The sequence below is a fragment of the Zea mays genome, chromosome 1 (assembly GCF_902167145.1).
Source record: "Zea mays cultivar B73 chromosome 1, Zm-B73-REFERENCE-NAM-5.0, whole genome shotgun sequence".
Taxonomy (NCBI): Eukaryota; Viridiplantae; Streptophyta; class Magnoliopsida; order Poales; family Poaceae; genus Zea; species Zea mays.
Window position 1 is genome coordinate 300,166,350 of NC_050096.1, and position 16,875 is coordinate 300,183,224.

At 42.2% G+C, this 16,875-nt stretch overlaps 3 protein-coding genes across 6 annotated transcripts; 2 read left to right on the forward strand and 1 right to left on the reverse strand.

Annotated features, from left to right (window-relative positions):
• The first annotated feature begins 429 nt into the window (after positions 1–429).
• LOC100272423 (ras-related protein ARA-3) lies at positions 430–4,059 on the forward strand. 2 transcript variants are annotated; one of them, XM_008668269.3, is made up of 9 exons: positions 430–638; positions 714–806; positions 2,394–2,466; positions 2,575–2,675; positions 2,763–2,828; positions 2,913–3,010; positions 3,109–3,171; positions 3,322–3,414; positions 3,494–4,059. In XM_008668269.3, the coding sequence occupies exons 2-9, from the start codon at positions 734–736 to the stop codon at positions 3,572–3,574; spliced, it is 648 nt and encodes a 215-aa protein (XP_008666491.1). In that variant the 5' UTR covers positions 430–638; positions 714–733; the 3' UTR covers positions 3,575–4,059. The 2 variants fall into 2 exon arrangements, with proteins under 2 accessions (XP_008666491.1, NP_001140371.1); NM_001146899.1 differs by having other exon boundaries at positions 504–806; positions 3,494–4,033.
• Positions 4,060–4,309: 250 nt separating this feature from the next.
• LOC103645710 (zinc finger protein ZAT12) lies at positions 4,310–5,148 on the reverse strand. The gene has a single exon (XM_008668723.3). The coding sequence runs from the start codon at positions 4,999–5,001 to the stop codon at positions 4,549–4,551; it is 453 nt and encodes a 150-aa protein (XP_008666945.1). The 5' UTR covers positions 5,002–5,148; the 3' UTR covers positions 4,310–4,548.
• A 924-nt stretch (positions 5,149–6,072) lies between these two features.
• On the forward strand, positions 6,073–16,656 carry LOC100193236 (uncharacterized). Of its 3 annotated transcripts, NM_001138386.1 has the most exons (15): positions 6,193–6,293; positions 7,270–7,442; positions 7,539–7,702; positions 10,675–10,785; positions 11,055–11,134; positions 11,233–11,383; positions 11,478–11,571; positions 12,679–12,767; positions 13,408–13,481; positions 13,580–13,742; positions 14,205–14,290; positions 15,141–15,278; positions 15,474–15,557; positions 15,650–15,830; positions 16,273–16,532. In NM_001138386.1, exons 1-15 carry the CDS (start codon positions 6,238–6,240, stop codon positions 16,354–16,356), a joined length of 1,728 nt encoding a protein of 575 aa, NP_001131858.1. In that variant the 5' UTR covers positions 6,193–6,237; the 3' UTR covers positions 16,357–16,532. The 3 variants fall into 3 exon arrangements, with proteins under 3 accessions (XP_008648927.1, XP_008648984.1, NP_001131858.1); XM_008650705.2 differs by lacking the exon at positions 15,141–15,278 and having other exon boundaries at positions 6,073–6,293; positions 16,273–16,650; XM_008650762.2 differs by lacking the exon at positions 15,141–15,278 and having other exon boundaries at positions 6,078–6,293; positions 15,674–15,830; positions 16,273–16,656.
• Positions 16,657–16,875: the final 219 nt, after the last annotated feature.

Consider the following 16,875-nt stretch of genomic DNA (forward strand, 5'->3'; position numbering starts at 1 on the left):
GTCTTCTAGCGTGTTTCATCCTTCCCCATTCCATTCCTCAACACATGGAATCATCTACGGCCACCTGGTAACTTTACAGATTGCGTCACCTGTCACATTTAGGAGCACTGTTGGAGTACATATCAAGATTTCTTAAAACCTTTTAATCTTCTCCTAATAATCAGTTTTTGGGTAATTTTAACACCCCAAAATCCGGCCGAGTAGTTTTGCATTTTTAGAGAGAGAATAGGTATAAGATTTGCTGCGTCGAGTATTCTTACAGGTGGATTGCTCTACCCTATACCATACCCGGCCCATTACTATTACACGGGCTTAATTTCCTATTATTCGGCCCAGCTTAAGTACCAAACGATCACTAACAAGTAACTGGTCCACCATGGGCCGGAGCACGGCCCAACAGTACGCCCAGAGGACACCTGTAATGTTTGCACCCTAAAAAAGCCCAAGGCCCAAGCAGACCAATTCCACCACCCTACCGGAGCGCGTCCACCCCCTTCCTCCTCCGATCGAGCCAGGGCCAGGCAACCTGGTGCTCCGCCCCTCGCCGTTACCGCGACGCTTCGGCCTCTGGCTCCACCGCCTGCCTCCCTGGCTCTGTGACCGTGACGAGACACGTCGCCGAGAGGCCACCCCGCTTGGTTCGGCTCGCCATTCCGCCCCGTGTTAGTTTCGGTTCGCGTTCCCGATCTGATCTGGCTCCGTGGCGGTGCTAGGGATTGTGAGGTAAAGCGTGATGGCAGCGCCACCGGCGAGGGCCCGAGCCGACTACGACTACCTCATCAAACTGCTCCTCATCGGTGACAGCGGTGAGTCCATTCGACCTCTCAGTCTCAGTCCCTCTATTTCCTCTCTCCCTCTCTCTCGATCAGCGTGAGATTTGATGGCGTCGGGGTCATCCTTTATGTTTTCCGTAATTTGGAGTCTTAATTGGGATCTGGTTCCTAAATCGATATCGGTCGATGCTACTGCAAAATGTGAATGGGTGAATGAATCTAAGTATCTAACCATCTGGCACTTTGTTTGTCGTTTGTGTTACCGTAACATATTTTTAGAGTGATCGTGTTCCTATTTGCACTGCGCAGTATACGCACTTAATATTGTTATGACACATTGAAAATAGGTGCAGAGATTTAGTTTTAGGTGTACCGTTCATCCAGAATTCAGGAACAATCCTCTTGGCTTTCGTTCCGCAAGCACTGTCAAAGCTTCTTTATTATGTGCAGTGGAGGTTGGAGCATATATCTTTGCATCTCCCTTAACTTCTCTGCTAGTTACGTTTGCTGGTCAGTGGGCGTATGCATCTATGGTTTACGTTGGGTGGGTCAGAGCTCATTGGGCGCATCTCTCCATGGTTTAGACTGGGCGGCTTTAATATTTCAGGTTATTACTATATCTTTGTCAAATTAAAAATTTAATTGATGCAATCCAATAAGCTCACCAAGATATGGCATTGAGTCAATCCAGCAATCTACACCAATGGCTCTGTTTGCTTGAGATTAGGAAGTTGTTGGGCTGCAGATGCATGGTCTGTCACTAAATACTTGCAAACAAATTATCTTTGTTGTGATTGTCAGGAACAATCTCTTGGGCTTTTCGGGACTTTCATTCCTCAAGGACTGTCAAAACTTCTTTATTCTTAGCAATTGTGCACGCCACTAATATGTGCAAGTGGAACATAGATCTTTGAATTTCACTGATTTTCTACCTGTTACGTCTGGGGATCAGTGGACATATCTCTATGGTTCAGCCTGGGTGGCTTTGGTAGTCAATATTAATTTTGACCAACTCATATTGACAATTGAACTGCTGCAATGTAATAAGCATCTCAAGATAGGGCATTGGATTAGTCCAGCAATCCATATAGAAGAGGCTTGACAGTCAAGGTTAGGGAGTTGCTGGGCTTCTGCATAACCTCAGTTACTAAATACTTACAAAGATATAAACTTGACAATAACCCAAGTTGGAAGTTGAAATTAACAATCTGTACTGCATAAATTCAATCAGAAGTTTTTTCCTTAACAGAAAAATGATAATTAAAGGCTTGGCACTGTTAGGCCTTGTTTTACGTTTGCAATATATGGGTATGTTGATGTTCTCCATGCCAGAGAAAATGTCTCAGCATTGACAGAATTCTAGAAGTAGGGTCACATATAATTGTCCCCTGACCAGTATTTGTGCTGTGATGTTCTATGCTCTCAATTTAAACAGTGACATGAAGCTATATGTAACTTTGCTTGTCAGTTGTCACTAATCTTGCTCTATGTACCTATCAAAGCCCCAATCTCGTATCGGCATTGTTTATTCAATTGGCTAAATTGGAGTCATTGAGTATTTCCAATATTTGGGAAGTATAACCGGCTGATATTTTAATCACATTTTTTGTACATATGTAGGAGTTGGAAAAAGTTGTCTCCTGTTACGGTTCTCAGATGGATCATTCACCACTAGCTTTATTACCACTATTGGGTATGTAGAGTGAAATAAAAAAAAGTTATGTGATTGGGGAATTATTATGTTTTACATGTAAAAGCTTTTATGAACTTATTACTCGTACCCATTGGTTTCTGAAAACAGCATTGACTTCAAGATAAGGACTGTCGAGTTGGATGGCAAACGGATTAAGTTGCAGATCTGGGACACTGCAGGCCAAGAACGTTTCCGCACGATTACTACTGGTATGCTTGTTTTTCTTTCAAGCAAAGCTGATCCGTTTCCAAAAATTCTATGGCTGAAATTCGTGATCGTTCAATTCTTCTTTGCAGCTTACTACAGGGGAGCAATGGGCATCTTGCTTGTGTACGATGTCACAGACGAGTCATCTTTCAATAGTACCGACCCTTATACTTTTTTTTCATACGTCACTTCAGAGTTGATTTCTGAATTCTGACACTGCCATCGGCGCTGACTTGCAGACATAAGAAATTGGATCAGAAACATTGAGCAACATGCTTCGGATAACGTGAACAAAATTCTGGTGGGGAATAAAGCTGATATGGATGAAAGCAAACGGGTTTGGAATCTATCTATTCTGTACTCGTATCTGATCTTTCAACTTTCATGCTTAGAATTAACGCTTATTTCTTACATGCCCATTTTCTTTATTTGAAGGCTGTGCCCACTTCGAAGGGGCAAGCTCTCGCTGACGAATACGGGATAAAGTTTTTTGAAACGGTTAGTGAAACTCACAACTTCTGCTTACGGCATTTCTTGTACTGTAACAGTTGTATAACGTGTTTTTTTTTTAATTTTTTTTCTAAGAATTATGCTCTTACAGTTACATATGTCTGCAATGCATGATTTGTTTTTCATTATTTGTCGCAGAGTGCAAAGACAAACCTGAATGTCGAGCAGGTTTTCTTTTCCATAGCAAGGGACATCAAACAGAGACTTTCGGAGACCGATTCCAAGCCTGAGGTGCAACCCTTTCCACACCTTTGTTCCTTCGACACGTCTCCTTTCTCTTCCACAGTTCCTTAGCCTCGCCTGTTCTCAGGATCGAACTATCAAGATCAAGGCTGAAGGGGAAGCTGAGGCAGCGGCGGCGGCGCAGAATTCAGCTTGCTGTGGCTCCTGAGCACTTGTCACCGCAAGATAGTGGCGTTCTCGCGCATGTAATTTTCATCGTTTCATTCTTTGCCAGCGACTCTCTCCTTGTGCTTCTTGAGCTATCGCAGTTGCTGTGGCCTGGACAAATGGGTGTTAACTGTTAAGTCAGAGCAGTTACTTGCTGTATTGTGGGAACTCTACCCATGGTAAGGCGTGCATAATGGCTGTGCAAAGTACCTTTTTACACTATCGATCGACTACACTGTTTATATGGTAGAGTTTAAAATGAGAGGTGGGCTGTTTGATCTCGAGGAGGCTGCTACTGCTATAGAGATGACGTTGGGATTGCGGGAATTTTCAATGCGTACAAGCGGTAACATTTGCTTGCAGCACTGGATAATCTTTGCTTCACAGATTTGCTGTATGGATTAGGAAAATAAGCTGTACCTCATAACATGTGTCGAAACAGAGAGATTTTGTTTCTGTTATATGGTAGAGATTTTGTTTCTGTTATATAGTAGTACTTCGTTCTTTTTTTATATAGTACAACGACCTCAGGCGAGTGAACTGCTGCGCCTGCACGCTTCCGTTTCCATCTCCCCCGCCGCTGGTTCTTCTCTGGCCAAGCACTCGGCCGGCCGGCACTGGTGGCGCTTCGCTGCCACTGCCGCCAACTGGGCTCTTGAAGCTCTTAATCCTAACGTGTAGGTATGTTGGCTAATTCATTTCTCCGTCTAGCGAGTACATTCTGAAGCGCTGTGCGTGGGAAAAGAAGCATTTGTGTTACTTTAACGAGAGTTACATTACATACACGCAGTATCATGTACAGATCAATCTTTTTTCTTCTTCAATCGACGGGAGTGCACTAAACCAATCAATCAATCGTTTTGCAGGTGTTCTATGGTTTTGTATAAAAAGAACCCCGCAATTATTGCAAATCCAGAAGGGGCCGACGGAAAAAAAAAACGAATGAAATCCCCGATCCTCCGGCTCCGTCATGAATCATGATGGGGCAATGTTGAGGTCAAAGCGCAGCAGGCCTGTCGCTTCCTCCTCCGGCTTCGCCTCGGCGTCGTCCACGTCCATCCCGTGGGCGCTAGCCGCCGCGCCGTCCCGCGCCTCGCACTCCTCGGCCACGGCGCGGTGGTGGCGCCTCATGTGGCCTCCCAGCGCCTGGCCGAGCGCGAACTCGACGCCGCACACCCCGCAGCCGTGCGGGCGGCCCTTGGCCGGCGCCGCCCGCGGGCGCTTGTGGCTCGCGCGGTGCCCGCCCAGCGCCTGGAACGACGGGAACCGGCGGCTGCACGTCTTGCACTCGAACACGCGCGGCGAGGCCCGCGGCTCGCCGCCGCCGCCGCTGCGCGCGAGCAGCAGCGTGACCCCCTGGGCCACGCTTAGGATGACACCCGGCTCCTGCTCCTGCTCTTGGTCCTCATCCTGCGTGAGCCGCTTCATCGTCTATCGGCAGCAAATGCTCGATGGGAAGCTAATGCTTGCTGCTTGTATCTGCGTGAAGACGCGCTACAGTGAGAGGTTTGCGCGCTATGTATAGGATGCATGGTTCCGAAGTCCACGACGAACGGGGCCGGGGTTGCTACTTGTCTGAGATCGCGCAAGGGACGTCTGACTTAGCTCTAGCACAGTTGACTTGCGCCTTCCTCGTGGTATTGAATATCGAACATGATAAGGGTAGACTGGAGATATGCATGATCGACACTTGTTAACTGGATTTGTTATTTCTCTATAGAATCAATATTTTCTTTTTATTTAGTTGATGTGGCCAGCCGTCGCGGATTTCCGAGTTGACAATCATATCTGACTTTGAACAGACACAATAATTCATCCATTCATCTTTTTTTTTTAAAAAAATCTACGTACATCAAGCGCGGGCCTCCAATATTAACTACCTAGGCACTGCCAACTTAAAAATGAGAAGAAGAAGAAGGAGGAACCGAAAAACCAGAACGCTAGTGGAGTATGCACAACGATCGATCCAAATAATATGCAAAGTAACCCATGGCTTCCTAGAAAACCATAAGAAGCGAGCTAGATAAGCACAAGGAAAGAGCAATAAGCCACAGCTCGATCGGCATATCTGCCTGCAGTGCAGAATATGAGAGCTCCATCATTAGATGTGCTAATCTGCCTGCATTGCAGATCTCAGCAGCTGAGCAATTGGCTGGCTGGCTGCCTATCCGAGTGAGTGTCGGCACAACGTATCTTCCCTGCTTCTTCTCAGTGGCGTACGAGTACATCACATAACCTTGTTCTTGAACCTGAAGCGTCTCTTTTTATAGTTTTTTTCTTCTTTTTAACCCTCAAGCCAGGTTCTGACCGGAGCAGTCAGCGACTTGGATTTGGGGATGAATGATGACCATGCACCATGGTGCGCGCAATTTCGCTCCAAACAAGGATTTCTAAACTTCCACTGTGGGGCAGGGCCAGCTCTTAGCCAAACTGGGCCTCTCAGATGTCACGCTCTAATGGGCCGATACACCCATCTGTTCCGATCGGCTTCGCGGCACATTCTGGCCCAGCATCTTATTGGGGGTTGGCCCAGCTTCGCGGAGAAGCTACACTACCATACTACCTCGTTCTGCTCCGTCGCTATATTCCTCGCCGGAGTGTAGCGGGGCGAAGCCATCCGAACTCCGAAAAGCCCCCCAGCGGCCTCCCCTCCGCCCCGCAGCCATGGCCGCCACCGGCGTGGTCGCCGAGCCGAAGACCAAGTACGATCGCCAGCTCAGGTAACCCTTTGGCGCGCGTCTGCGCTCTCCCTCCCGCCTCCACCTCCTCGCCTCCGCGTGCTCGATGCGAGCGCTTAGCGTCGGTTGATTCTAGGGTTTAGGGCGCTACAGCGATGTTACTATTCTCACTTGATTCGATTCGAGATCCATCCGGATGTGATGAGCTGTCGCCACTAGCGGTTAAGGCTCCTTTTGTTTTTGGTATCCGAGCTATATGATGCCACTCGAACTGTGATGTGAAGGTCTTGCATCGGAGCTGAGGTTGCTAGCTTGCACATTGTTGGGTACTGATTTGTTATCGCTAGGTTGATCTGTTAGCCCCAAGGAATTTGTTACTGCCTTTTAGGAATTATATATGCTGGTTCTAGATGAGCAGCTGAATTAGCAGACCTGGGTAACGGGTGCTTCTGTTGCCTAAGCTACATGTCCATATAAAGTTAGTAATTGTCTGTTGCCTTTTTAATTATGCGAGCAGCACTTTGGTCAGTACAAACATCAGAACCTGACTATAATAATAAACCTTAAATGCCTAGAAGTGTTGTCAATTAGTTTATCTTTGCTTAGGTTGGTGATTTCTGGTTGCCGCCACAGCCAGCAGCTCTAGTCTGCTCCTATTTAATCTGATTGATTCAACTCTTAGACTGGTCTTGCGTTGTGTTATGCATGGCACATGGCAGTATGATCAGTGACTTAGCTTTACTTTGAATTTAAGCTGTTCGCAGCCAGCAATTCAGAATTACATAGTGGTTGTATTCATTAGTCGTTAAGGCAACAACAAAATAACCCTACTTCTCTGTTGCGAATTCTTATGGGCTCGTTATGGTGTATTGGAAGTAATAATCCATGACACTTGTGCTTTCCAATAGTTTGTTTGGTACAATGTTACTGATTTGCCAGATTATTCTGCTGCCTGCTTGATTAGATAGTATGCCCAGATATTGAACGGCACCTGTTATATGTTAACTGCAAACTACAGGATATGGGGTGATCAAGGCCAGGCTGCACTGGAGAAGGCTAGCATATGCTTGCTTAACTGTGGTCCTACCGGAACCGAAGCATTGAAGAATCTCGTGCTTGGAGGCATAGGAAGTGTGACTGTTGTTGATGGCTCCAAAGTTGAATCATCTGACCTGGGGAACAATTTTCTGTGTAATTTCTTCGCTATGTGATTCCACATATTCTTTCTGAATTCATCCCCATGAAATTTATGGAACTCATATTCTGGTACCTTAAATTTGCATGCAGTGGATGAAGGATGTTTGGGGCAACCAAGAGCTAAATCTATATGTTCTTTCCTACAAGAGCTTAATGACGCTGTTAAGGCCAAGTTTGTTGAGGAGTCTCCAGCGCATTTGATAGATACTAATCCTTCATTCTTTTCCCAGTTTACTGTTGTTATTGCTACCCAGGTGTGTTCTTCAGTCTACTTTTAAGATTTACAAGAGCAACTGGTGCTAACCTGAACTTTTGGGTTTATGAACATTCTATGTAGAACAAAAATGTTTAAGATATGAAAAAAACTCGACCTGCGGGGGGTGGGGGGGGGGCACTGTAGCCCAGTGATAATGACCGCGACCGGGGACCGGACCTTAGAGGCTTAGACCCGTGCTTTGGTGTGGGATAGACGATGTGATTTTTTTTACCCCAACCTCTCCTACGGGGAGTCGAACTTAGGACCTGAGGGGTGCTACTCAGACCACCTAACTAACTCAGCTAGAGGCCCTTCCACATGTTTAAGATACGAAGCCAGTAAGAGAAATATTAGAAGATTTCATAGCTCTCAATAACCATAAATATCATATTCAATTTATGTTCTAATAAAGCTTATACTTTGTGAAAGAAGTTTATATGAAAAAAATGATTCTTAGTTATTAATACACTTTGGATGTTATGTCTCTCCTATGTACCAGACAGCTTTTAAATTATTGTTATGCCAGAGGCCAGAGCAGTGCATTGATTCGGTGCATTAGGCAAACATTATACCTTGTGCATCAGTTATTATAACCCAGTTTCTGTAGACATATGGTTCTTTGATTGGAACATGGCCTTGGACCAAGCCACTCACTGTTCTGTCAAATGCATACAATACACAATAGCTAATGCATAGCTGCCGTCTTGGCATTGGTGATGGCAAAACTTTGCACTAAGGGTCTGTCCTGGATAGGTCTTTGCCTGTGCTCCGTATGGATGACCCTGATATGCTTCCTGAACCACGCGAGTCATCCTCGGCTAGGCAACCAAAATTAACGCCTAGGCTAATGACAGCAATTAGTTGCTTAAATGTCAGAAAAGTAACAGATAATGATGGAACACAACTCAATCAGCACAATTAGTTTGATAAGCCTAATTAAATATGTTGGCATTATTATAAATATGCACATGCAAAATTGAGTATAGTTTTTAATAAAATTATATAAGTATATGTTTTCAATGCCTAGGGAAGGTCGTACCCCTGGATGCTGCCAAGACGCCTTCAATGATCCTGAAGAAGGAAATCACCAGGGGCCCGACTGCTGCCAGCCCCGTGCTCACGTGGCCCTACCTTGGCTTTGACAAAGGCATGCGCCCACCATCTCGAAGAGCTTCAACTCCTAACACCCCCCCCCCCCCGAAGGAATAAAACTGTTTCAGCCATCACGTCCTGAGAAGAATGGACTAAAACCTTAGGCCCTTGGGGGCTCGGGTCGCTTCCACACTTGAGTTCTTTCGTCCACCACCATCCACAAGAATGACCTAAAAATCCGGGAGGGGGGGGGGCAGGGCACTCCTGACAGTTGGACACTTGCGCATTCTCTTGGTCATTCGGGGACCTCTAGCGGCCCTTCGATCTCAAAGGTCTTCGCCCTTAGATAATTCAAATGGCCGGCCAAGGCTCCATGGGGCCTGGAACCTTCTGAGGGGACAAAGGGACTCCTACAGCGACTATGGACTTGACAACCTCCAAATGCACAATGACTTAGACAATGAGATAAGACTTTATGATGACTTATCGTCTGAGATAAGGCTTTATGATGACTTATCAAGGTCTACTCCTGATGACTTTATGATGACTTGAGATAAGGCTTTCATACAATACATTAAATGTGATGTGCAAAATTATGGTCTGATAGGCATTGTTGCCATGACTTAGACAATAGTATACTCAAGACCACTATTTGATACATGCTATCGACCCTCTAGCCACACATTGGTGCACTAGTGTAACAACTAGTATTATAAAGTACATATTGCTACATCAGTTACCAATTACACCGTACTCGACGACATGGACTCCGGTGTCCGTTGATACGCCATAACATACCTGCCCCTGCGTCAAATACGTTTGCCCTACAGCAGGACATTCTTGACACTATTGCATGACCGAAGGCATGGCACCATGTACAACTCCAGGATAAGATCGGGGTTGTTGGGCCACAACTGACCACACAATCCAGCCGATATGTAATCCTTTCTCCTCCCTTGGTCTATAGGGGGGAGTAGGGCAACGAGAAAGCGATTCAGATTTGAAGGGTTCGGCTTCATAGAAAGGGATATTAGAAAGTGATCCAGATCCAGATTCAATTAGGGTTGGGTTTGATTCAGACTTTAGAATCCCTAACCTTCTAAGGGCAGACATAAAGGCGAACTAGTGATCAATTGATACTTGAGATTGTAAATCTTCTTTGCTTTTGTGTTCATCAATCTATTACATACAAGAGGATGTATGATATTACACACAACGCATCTCGAACCTTTTTAAACTGCCCTCATGATGGTACTTGGATGCACCCAGGTTCAACGCACAACTAACCTATGTCCTCGTTCTATCCGTTATATTTTTCATCTTTTGGGTACCTCCCGTACCTCGGTGTTGTACCATGACAACAATGTTAATCACACACCATATATATATATATATATTTAAAAGCATGTTGATGCTAGGCATCTCTCTCATTAGCATTCTTAGGCACATGCCTCCAACCAAACAACCTTTTTCGTACTTGCCTGGTCAGAGTCAGGCAACTTCCCTAGTGCCTCCAACCAAACAGGCCTTAAATTAGTACTTATTTGATACATCCCGACATCCCATCAATGATTGTCTACTTGTTATTTTTTTGTAATTGAAAAAATAGTTTCCCCGTTGCTTATTTGGCCATGCCCATAAGTGGATTCATCGGGCAGAAGCACAATCTGACAATACTAATTTCTATAGTTAACCTTCTTTTCTAACATAATACAGTTTTGGTCTGCAGCGCTACAGTTTGATTATTCCTTCAGGTTTTATTAATACTGATGCTAGTAGAGTTTCTTTATCTTTGTTTTATAGTATTGCTGGCAAAACATTTATATGCAGTATAACTCAGACTATTTTTTGATGCCCTGTTTTTTCCCTATGTTGCAGCTTCCAGAGAGTTTTTTACTGAAGCTAGATTATATCTGCAGGAAAGCAGATATCGTTTTGGTTGCTGCACGTTCATATGGTCTAACCGGTTTGGTCAGGGTTAGCGTAAAGGTACTTGATATATTCATGTCCAAAACTAATATCTTCAGTATGCACACATAATTAATTATCATGACGTCACAGTTGCAGATAGCAAGTCCTTGTGCTTTTGAATGCTCATACATTCATATTTGCGTACGAGACTACGAATACAAGGCCTTGCTATAGGGGTCATGTTATATGTGATTTTTCTTTGGGGGAGTCATGTCTCTGCTGTCTTGGCGGAAAGTCATAACAAAAGCATTTTGGGAAGATTCACATATTTATTTATTGTTGTCCAGGAGCATTGTGTTATAGAATCAAAACCAGACCACTTCTTGGATGATTTGCGACTTCACAACCCATGGACTGAACTAAAGCAGTAAGAATATATTCATACCTTCATTTTGCACGTACCAGTGTGTAATATTTTTGTCATTATACACAAATTCACTGTTATTGTTGACACATGTTTCACAGGTTTGCAAAATCAATTGACATAAACGATAAAGATCCTGTTGTCCACAAAAATACTCCATACATTGTTATCCTTGTGAGGCTTGCAGAAAAATGGGCAGATGCACATGATGGTAACTTGCCTTCAACTAGGCAAGAAAAAAAGGAATTTAAGGTACATTCTTTTAGTACTGTTGAGTCGTCAAGTAAACAAACTGTTAGTGTTTTCAGGACTGTCAAGCCACTGACTAAATTGCTACTTTTATCAGGATCTAATTCGAGCCCATATGCTTAATGTAGATGAAGAAAATTACAAAGAAGCTGTGGACTCTTCATATAAAGTATCAGTCACTCCAGGAATCAGTAAGTTGACCAAAAAACTGGACCCTAAGCCCCTAAACTTATCATTTGGCATGTTCACATATTGTCTACATTTTGGCCTGTAATTGTTTCACATGTCCTTTTTTAATCTTACTATAGTATCTTATAATACAATACAAATAATGTTCTCGAGACTAGTACTTTCAATATTTAGCTTATCCACCTCTATTTATCAAATGCTCAGCTGAAATTCTTAGATCTACAATTTTACATAGATCAGATTTCAAGCATTCCATCCACACTTAACTACTATTGAATGTTTGATGTCACATACGAGTGGTCTTGTTGCCTGATGGAAGGTATCACATTTTGTTTAATTGCTGCAATGAACACCAATTGCAATATCTCTACTAGTTTGTACCTGATATGTGTATATCCTTTCTGAATTTTCTAGGTGCTTGATCACGAATTACAATGCCGATCTGTGGCCGTGCACTTATATATCGTTCTAACTCTAGCATGCCACTTATTTTCGCTGCAAATATATGACAATATATTCACAATTACATATCTCTTTTGTGAACTGTATATTGCATAATGATGATTCCATTTGAGATTCGATGCTTTCTTATCTGTTCAGATTTATGTGTAGATGTTGGGATTGGGAGGGGGTGGATTCATTACTTGGTTCTAACCCTCCATCTTTTCCATGTTCCATGTCCCAATCTCTGTCCTACCCTAGTTTCCCATAATACAAATCCCATGCAAAATCTGTATTGAATTGATGAAACTCAGCTAGCATTTGAATGTTGTATACTGATATATGCTAGTTAGATAGAACAAGTTGATGCTTGCACACTAGTAGATAGCTTAAAGAAAATAGTGGCCATGGGGTTGTCTGCAATGAATTTATTTTAATTAATTTTTTTGAAGCTATTTTTATTACATTATTTCAACAATAGTAACATACTGTTTTGTAATCATGCTCTGGATTTAACCTAAGTGGCCTTCCCGATCCTATTGTATGGTATTATGTTCTTATTGCTTATGATGTACAAGTTCATGCATAGAGTATTAGAGTGACTCATGCAAAATGGTGCATACAACTATAAAACATGCAGGTTCTGACTCATGATTAATTTCTGCCAGATAATGAGATTCGTCAGATAATTGATGATGACTCTGCGGAAGTCAATTCCTCATCGTCAGATTTTTGGATTTTAGTGGCTGCTTTAAAGGTATCTATCATATTGTGTTTCAAATGCACTTAATGTCCACTTATGCTATATGCTATGATGGGCCATTCAGTAAAAGTTAGCATACCATTATTAAAAGTTCCTTGGCCTCCTTGTGACTGAATGCTGATTCATTTGTCATTGATCTATTATGTGATCTCCCTTGCTGTTGTTAAAAGCAAGATCAGGAAGTTTCTTTTCTTGGTATCTTAATTTTATCTTACTGCTATAGCTCATGCCAGAATCTCAGGCGGTCAGGCCATAAATGTTGTTAAGCTGTCTAAATGTGTGTAATGAAACTGATTGGACAATGAGCATGCCCAAGATGCATTGTGCTAAAATCTCAGGCCGCTAGTATAACCGAGATGTCTTATATAATCTGCAGTTGGACTTGCTTGGCCCAGTTCTAATGTACTTTGGACTGAGAAACTAAAACTTGCTCTAGTCAGAGTGAAAGGTCAAATTCATCCTTTTAACGTTTCATTTATTGAAGTCCAACTTAGAAAAAATAGAAACCCTGGGAATATTTATACATGGAAGCTGCTTGCATATTGAACATAACTTATACAGTCCACATATAAGCCTTTCTTACCATGGTGTCCATGTTTCAAAACTTGCGCTCCTTTCTCCTGTCTATTGATAGGAGTTTATTGCAAAGGAGGGCAACGGTGAGCTACCTCTGGAGGGAACAATACCTGATATGACTTCCCTTACTGAGTAAGTTTACTACAGTTGCCATCTCTAGTTTTAAATTCTGCTACCAATCTACCATTTTCATGTGAACAATGTAATGTTTCTCCTGTGTCATCTTACAGGTATTATGTAAGCCTACAAAAGATTTACCAAGCTAAGGCAGAATTTGACTGTCTTGCCCTGGAGCATCATGTAAAGGAAATCTTAAAGAGGATTGGTAGAGATCCGGATTCAATTTCAAGAGCATATATCAAAACATTTTGTAAAAATTCTAGAAAACTAAGGGTAAGCTGATTTCTTTAGATGGCATGTTTTCACAACCTGACATCTTATTGCCTCATTGCGACAGTCAATATGTTGTAGTGATGACTTGTGTCTGGTTTCCATGCCAGAATGAGTTATTGGATTAATGCGATTTTATTGGCACGATGGGATTGCTTCTTGCTTTTTCAGAATAGAATCATTAATTCATTAGTGCAGGCACAACATTAGTTTTTCATTTAGGGACACTCTATTTAGTGTTGCACCTATCAGTGGTTGTATATTCATAAATGTTTTCAAGTCGTCCGATTAATCGCGACTAATCACGATTAATCGTCCAAGTCGGTTTGGACCAATCGCGATTAATTGCCCAAGTCGGTCAGCCAGAACGACCAGCAAGTTGTCCGACTTGAAAACACAAGTGTAAATAAGTACATGTCAATGTTACCAGTTTGTCACGCATGCTGAATAATTTCCAATGTTTAGGTTTCTAGGTATCGTAGTTTTGAGGAGGAATTTAGCTCTCCGTTTGTCCCTGAGATTCAGAGGTATTTCACCGATGAAGACTACAGGTCCGCATCCATTACTCTGCTTTTGATTTTCCACCTCTATTTATTGTGTGTTCCTTTAGTTGATGTAAAAGAAAGTGCTATACATGTTCTGGATTTCTTGTTATTATCATTTTCTGCAATGACAATGTAACCTGCCACCCTAACTACTAGGCAATTCTAGGATGCTGCAGTGTTAGCATTTTCTCAGATTTTAAAAAGAGTTCTTAAGAGCAACTCCAAGGGACTCTATTCTTTCTAATTAATATGAATAAAGATTTTTGTAAAAACATACCCTCCAGCAGCTTATTTAAATGCTTATCTAAATATAGCCATTTTCTATTCTGGGTTTCTTGCTAGCCAAAGATAGAAAACATGAATGACTGAATGGCTCTCTAGAGCGCAAACAAAATATAGAAAAGCTGTTGGAGATTGAAAAGATATAGAAAGTGATTTTTTATGCAAATGACTCCAAATGATAATTTAGAGTGAGAATTTTTTTTCCTCGAACGCGCAGGAAGACTGCACGTCATTATATTAAGAGAGGAAAAGGTCCAAGAGGACCAAAGTACAATGCCCGTAGGGCAAACAGAACACTTGACCACAATCTAGACCCTACTCATAATAGTAGGAAGACCAAAACTTGCTAGCTGCTTAGCCCCAGCCCTCTCCCAACAACTTAACTCATTCAGAAATAAGCTTTTAACAAAACACAGGGAAGTGTTTACACCATCAAAAACAGCTTTGTTTCTAGTCAGCCATAGGCACCAAGACCCCAAAATAATGAGACTGTTGAAGCCTTTCTTTCTGATTTTGGGCACCTTCTTAAGCGCCTTCCTCCACCAATCAGCAAATGAGATTTCATCAATAGCAGGAATGAGATCCCCAAGACACAAGGGAACAAGAATAGCATGCCAAAATTGCCTGGCAAAACTGCAAGTACACAGAAGATGTTGCACTGTTTCCTGCTCTTGGTCACAAAGAACACAAACAACCGGGTGTTGCAGCCCTAGTGAGTGAAATTTAGAAAGACTCGTGGAGATGCTCAAAACTACATATGAATGCTTAAGTATTTAGCTTGAGCATTTAGCTTGGACGTGAGGACGTCATTTGTTATTTCATAAATACTTCTGATATTTTGTATGATCTACTTTTTAGTTGAAATAGCTGGCCCTTCGTTTTAAAATTTTCCAATGTGTCACTGCAGTTACGCAACGAACTTCTATATTCTACTACGTGCTGTTGATCGATTGGCTGCCAATTATAGCAGATTGCCTGGAATCTTCGACAGGTACTTGAGAGAAATGTTCATTTGCTATTGGTGAACATTATTATCCCACATGTAGTTTTTTTGTAATACTGATTATGCACTGGATTCGATAGTGAGATTGATGAGGATATCCCTAGGCTGAAGACTGTTGCGGCTTCAGTGGCAAGTGAGATGGGTTTGAATGGAGCATCCTTATCCGAAGACCTGATAACCGAGATGTGCCGGTTCGGGGGTGCGGAGATTCATCCAGTGGCTGCTTTTGTCGGTGGAGTTGCTTCCCAAGAAGTGATTAAGGTATGTGGGCCCTGTATACAACATTCCCTGCAATCCTGAATACTCCTTCGATCCACATGATTTAGTCGCTGTCAACTTTGACCGGTTATACCGGATGCTTCATAAGATTTTACAACATAAAATTAAAGTTACTAAATTCATCGTAACTTGAACTACCATAATATGTAATTATTTTAGTTTAAAACAATTTAATTATATATATATATATTATTGATCAAAGTTAAAATAGTTTGACTTAGGATAAACACAAAACAACTAAATCATGTGGAAGGAGCGAGATACATAATTCCAAGACTTCACACAATATTGAAGAAAATGGAAGAAATGTGTTTTGAATTCCTAGGATGGTATATACCTGGACACCAGTGGGAATGTTCCTGCATTTGAAATGGAAAATCTATTACTGTACTTATCAATGCTCGTTTCCCTTCTTATCTTCCAGCTGGTCACCAAGCAGTTTGTGCCGTTGCCGGGAACATTCATATTTAATGGAATCGACCTCAAATCTCAAGTTTTGATGCTATAACATGGATGTGGAACGTTGTCTGTGTGGACTGGATTTGAGTTGGCCCAGATTTTGTGCCAGGGCACAACGCTGCAAATGGAATCTGTTTGCCCAACGCGTAGCCAAATATGTGTTGCATGATATTTTAGAGCCTGTTTGTTTCCTCGCAGGATTATATAATCCAGCTTAGTTTATATAGATTATATAATCCAATTTATATAATTTTATTAGAGATGGCTGTTTATACAAATTATTAGTGGGTACAAAGCTAAACAATAATATAAAATAAGCACCTAATGATATGCTTATGAATTATCATAATCTAGGTACCTAGATTGTACTTCCTCCGACTTTTTTATTTGTCGTTGTTTAGTTAAAAATAAACTAGCGAACAACAGATATTCCACTTTAGTTTTGTTTATTTGCTTCTTAACTTATGTAAGTTAGATTATATAATCTACACATTAAACAAACAGCCAAACAGGGCTTGCGTCGTATGATTGTCATTCTCGCCAAGCACCTTCCCGCCACCCCCACCCA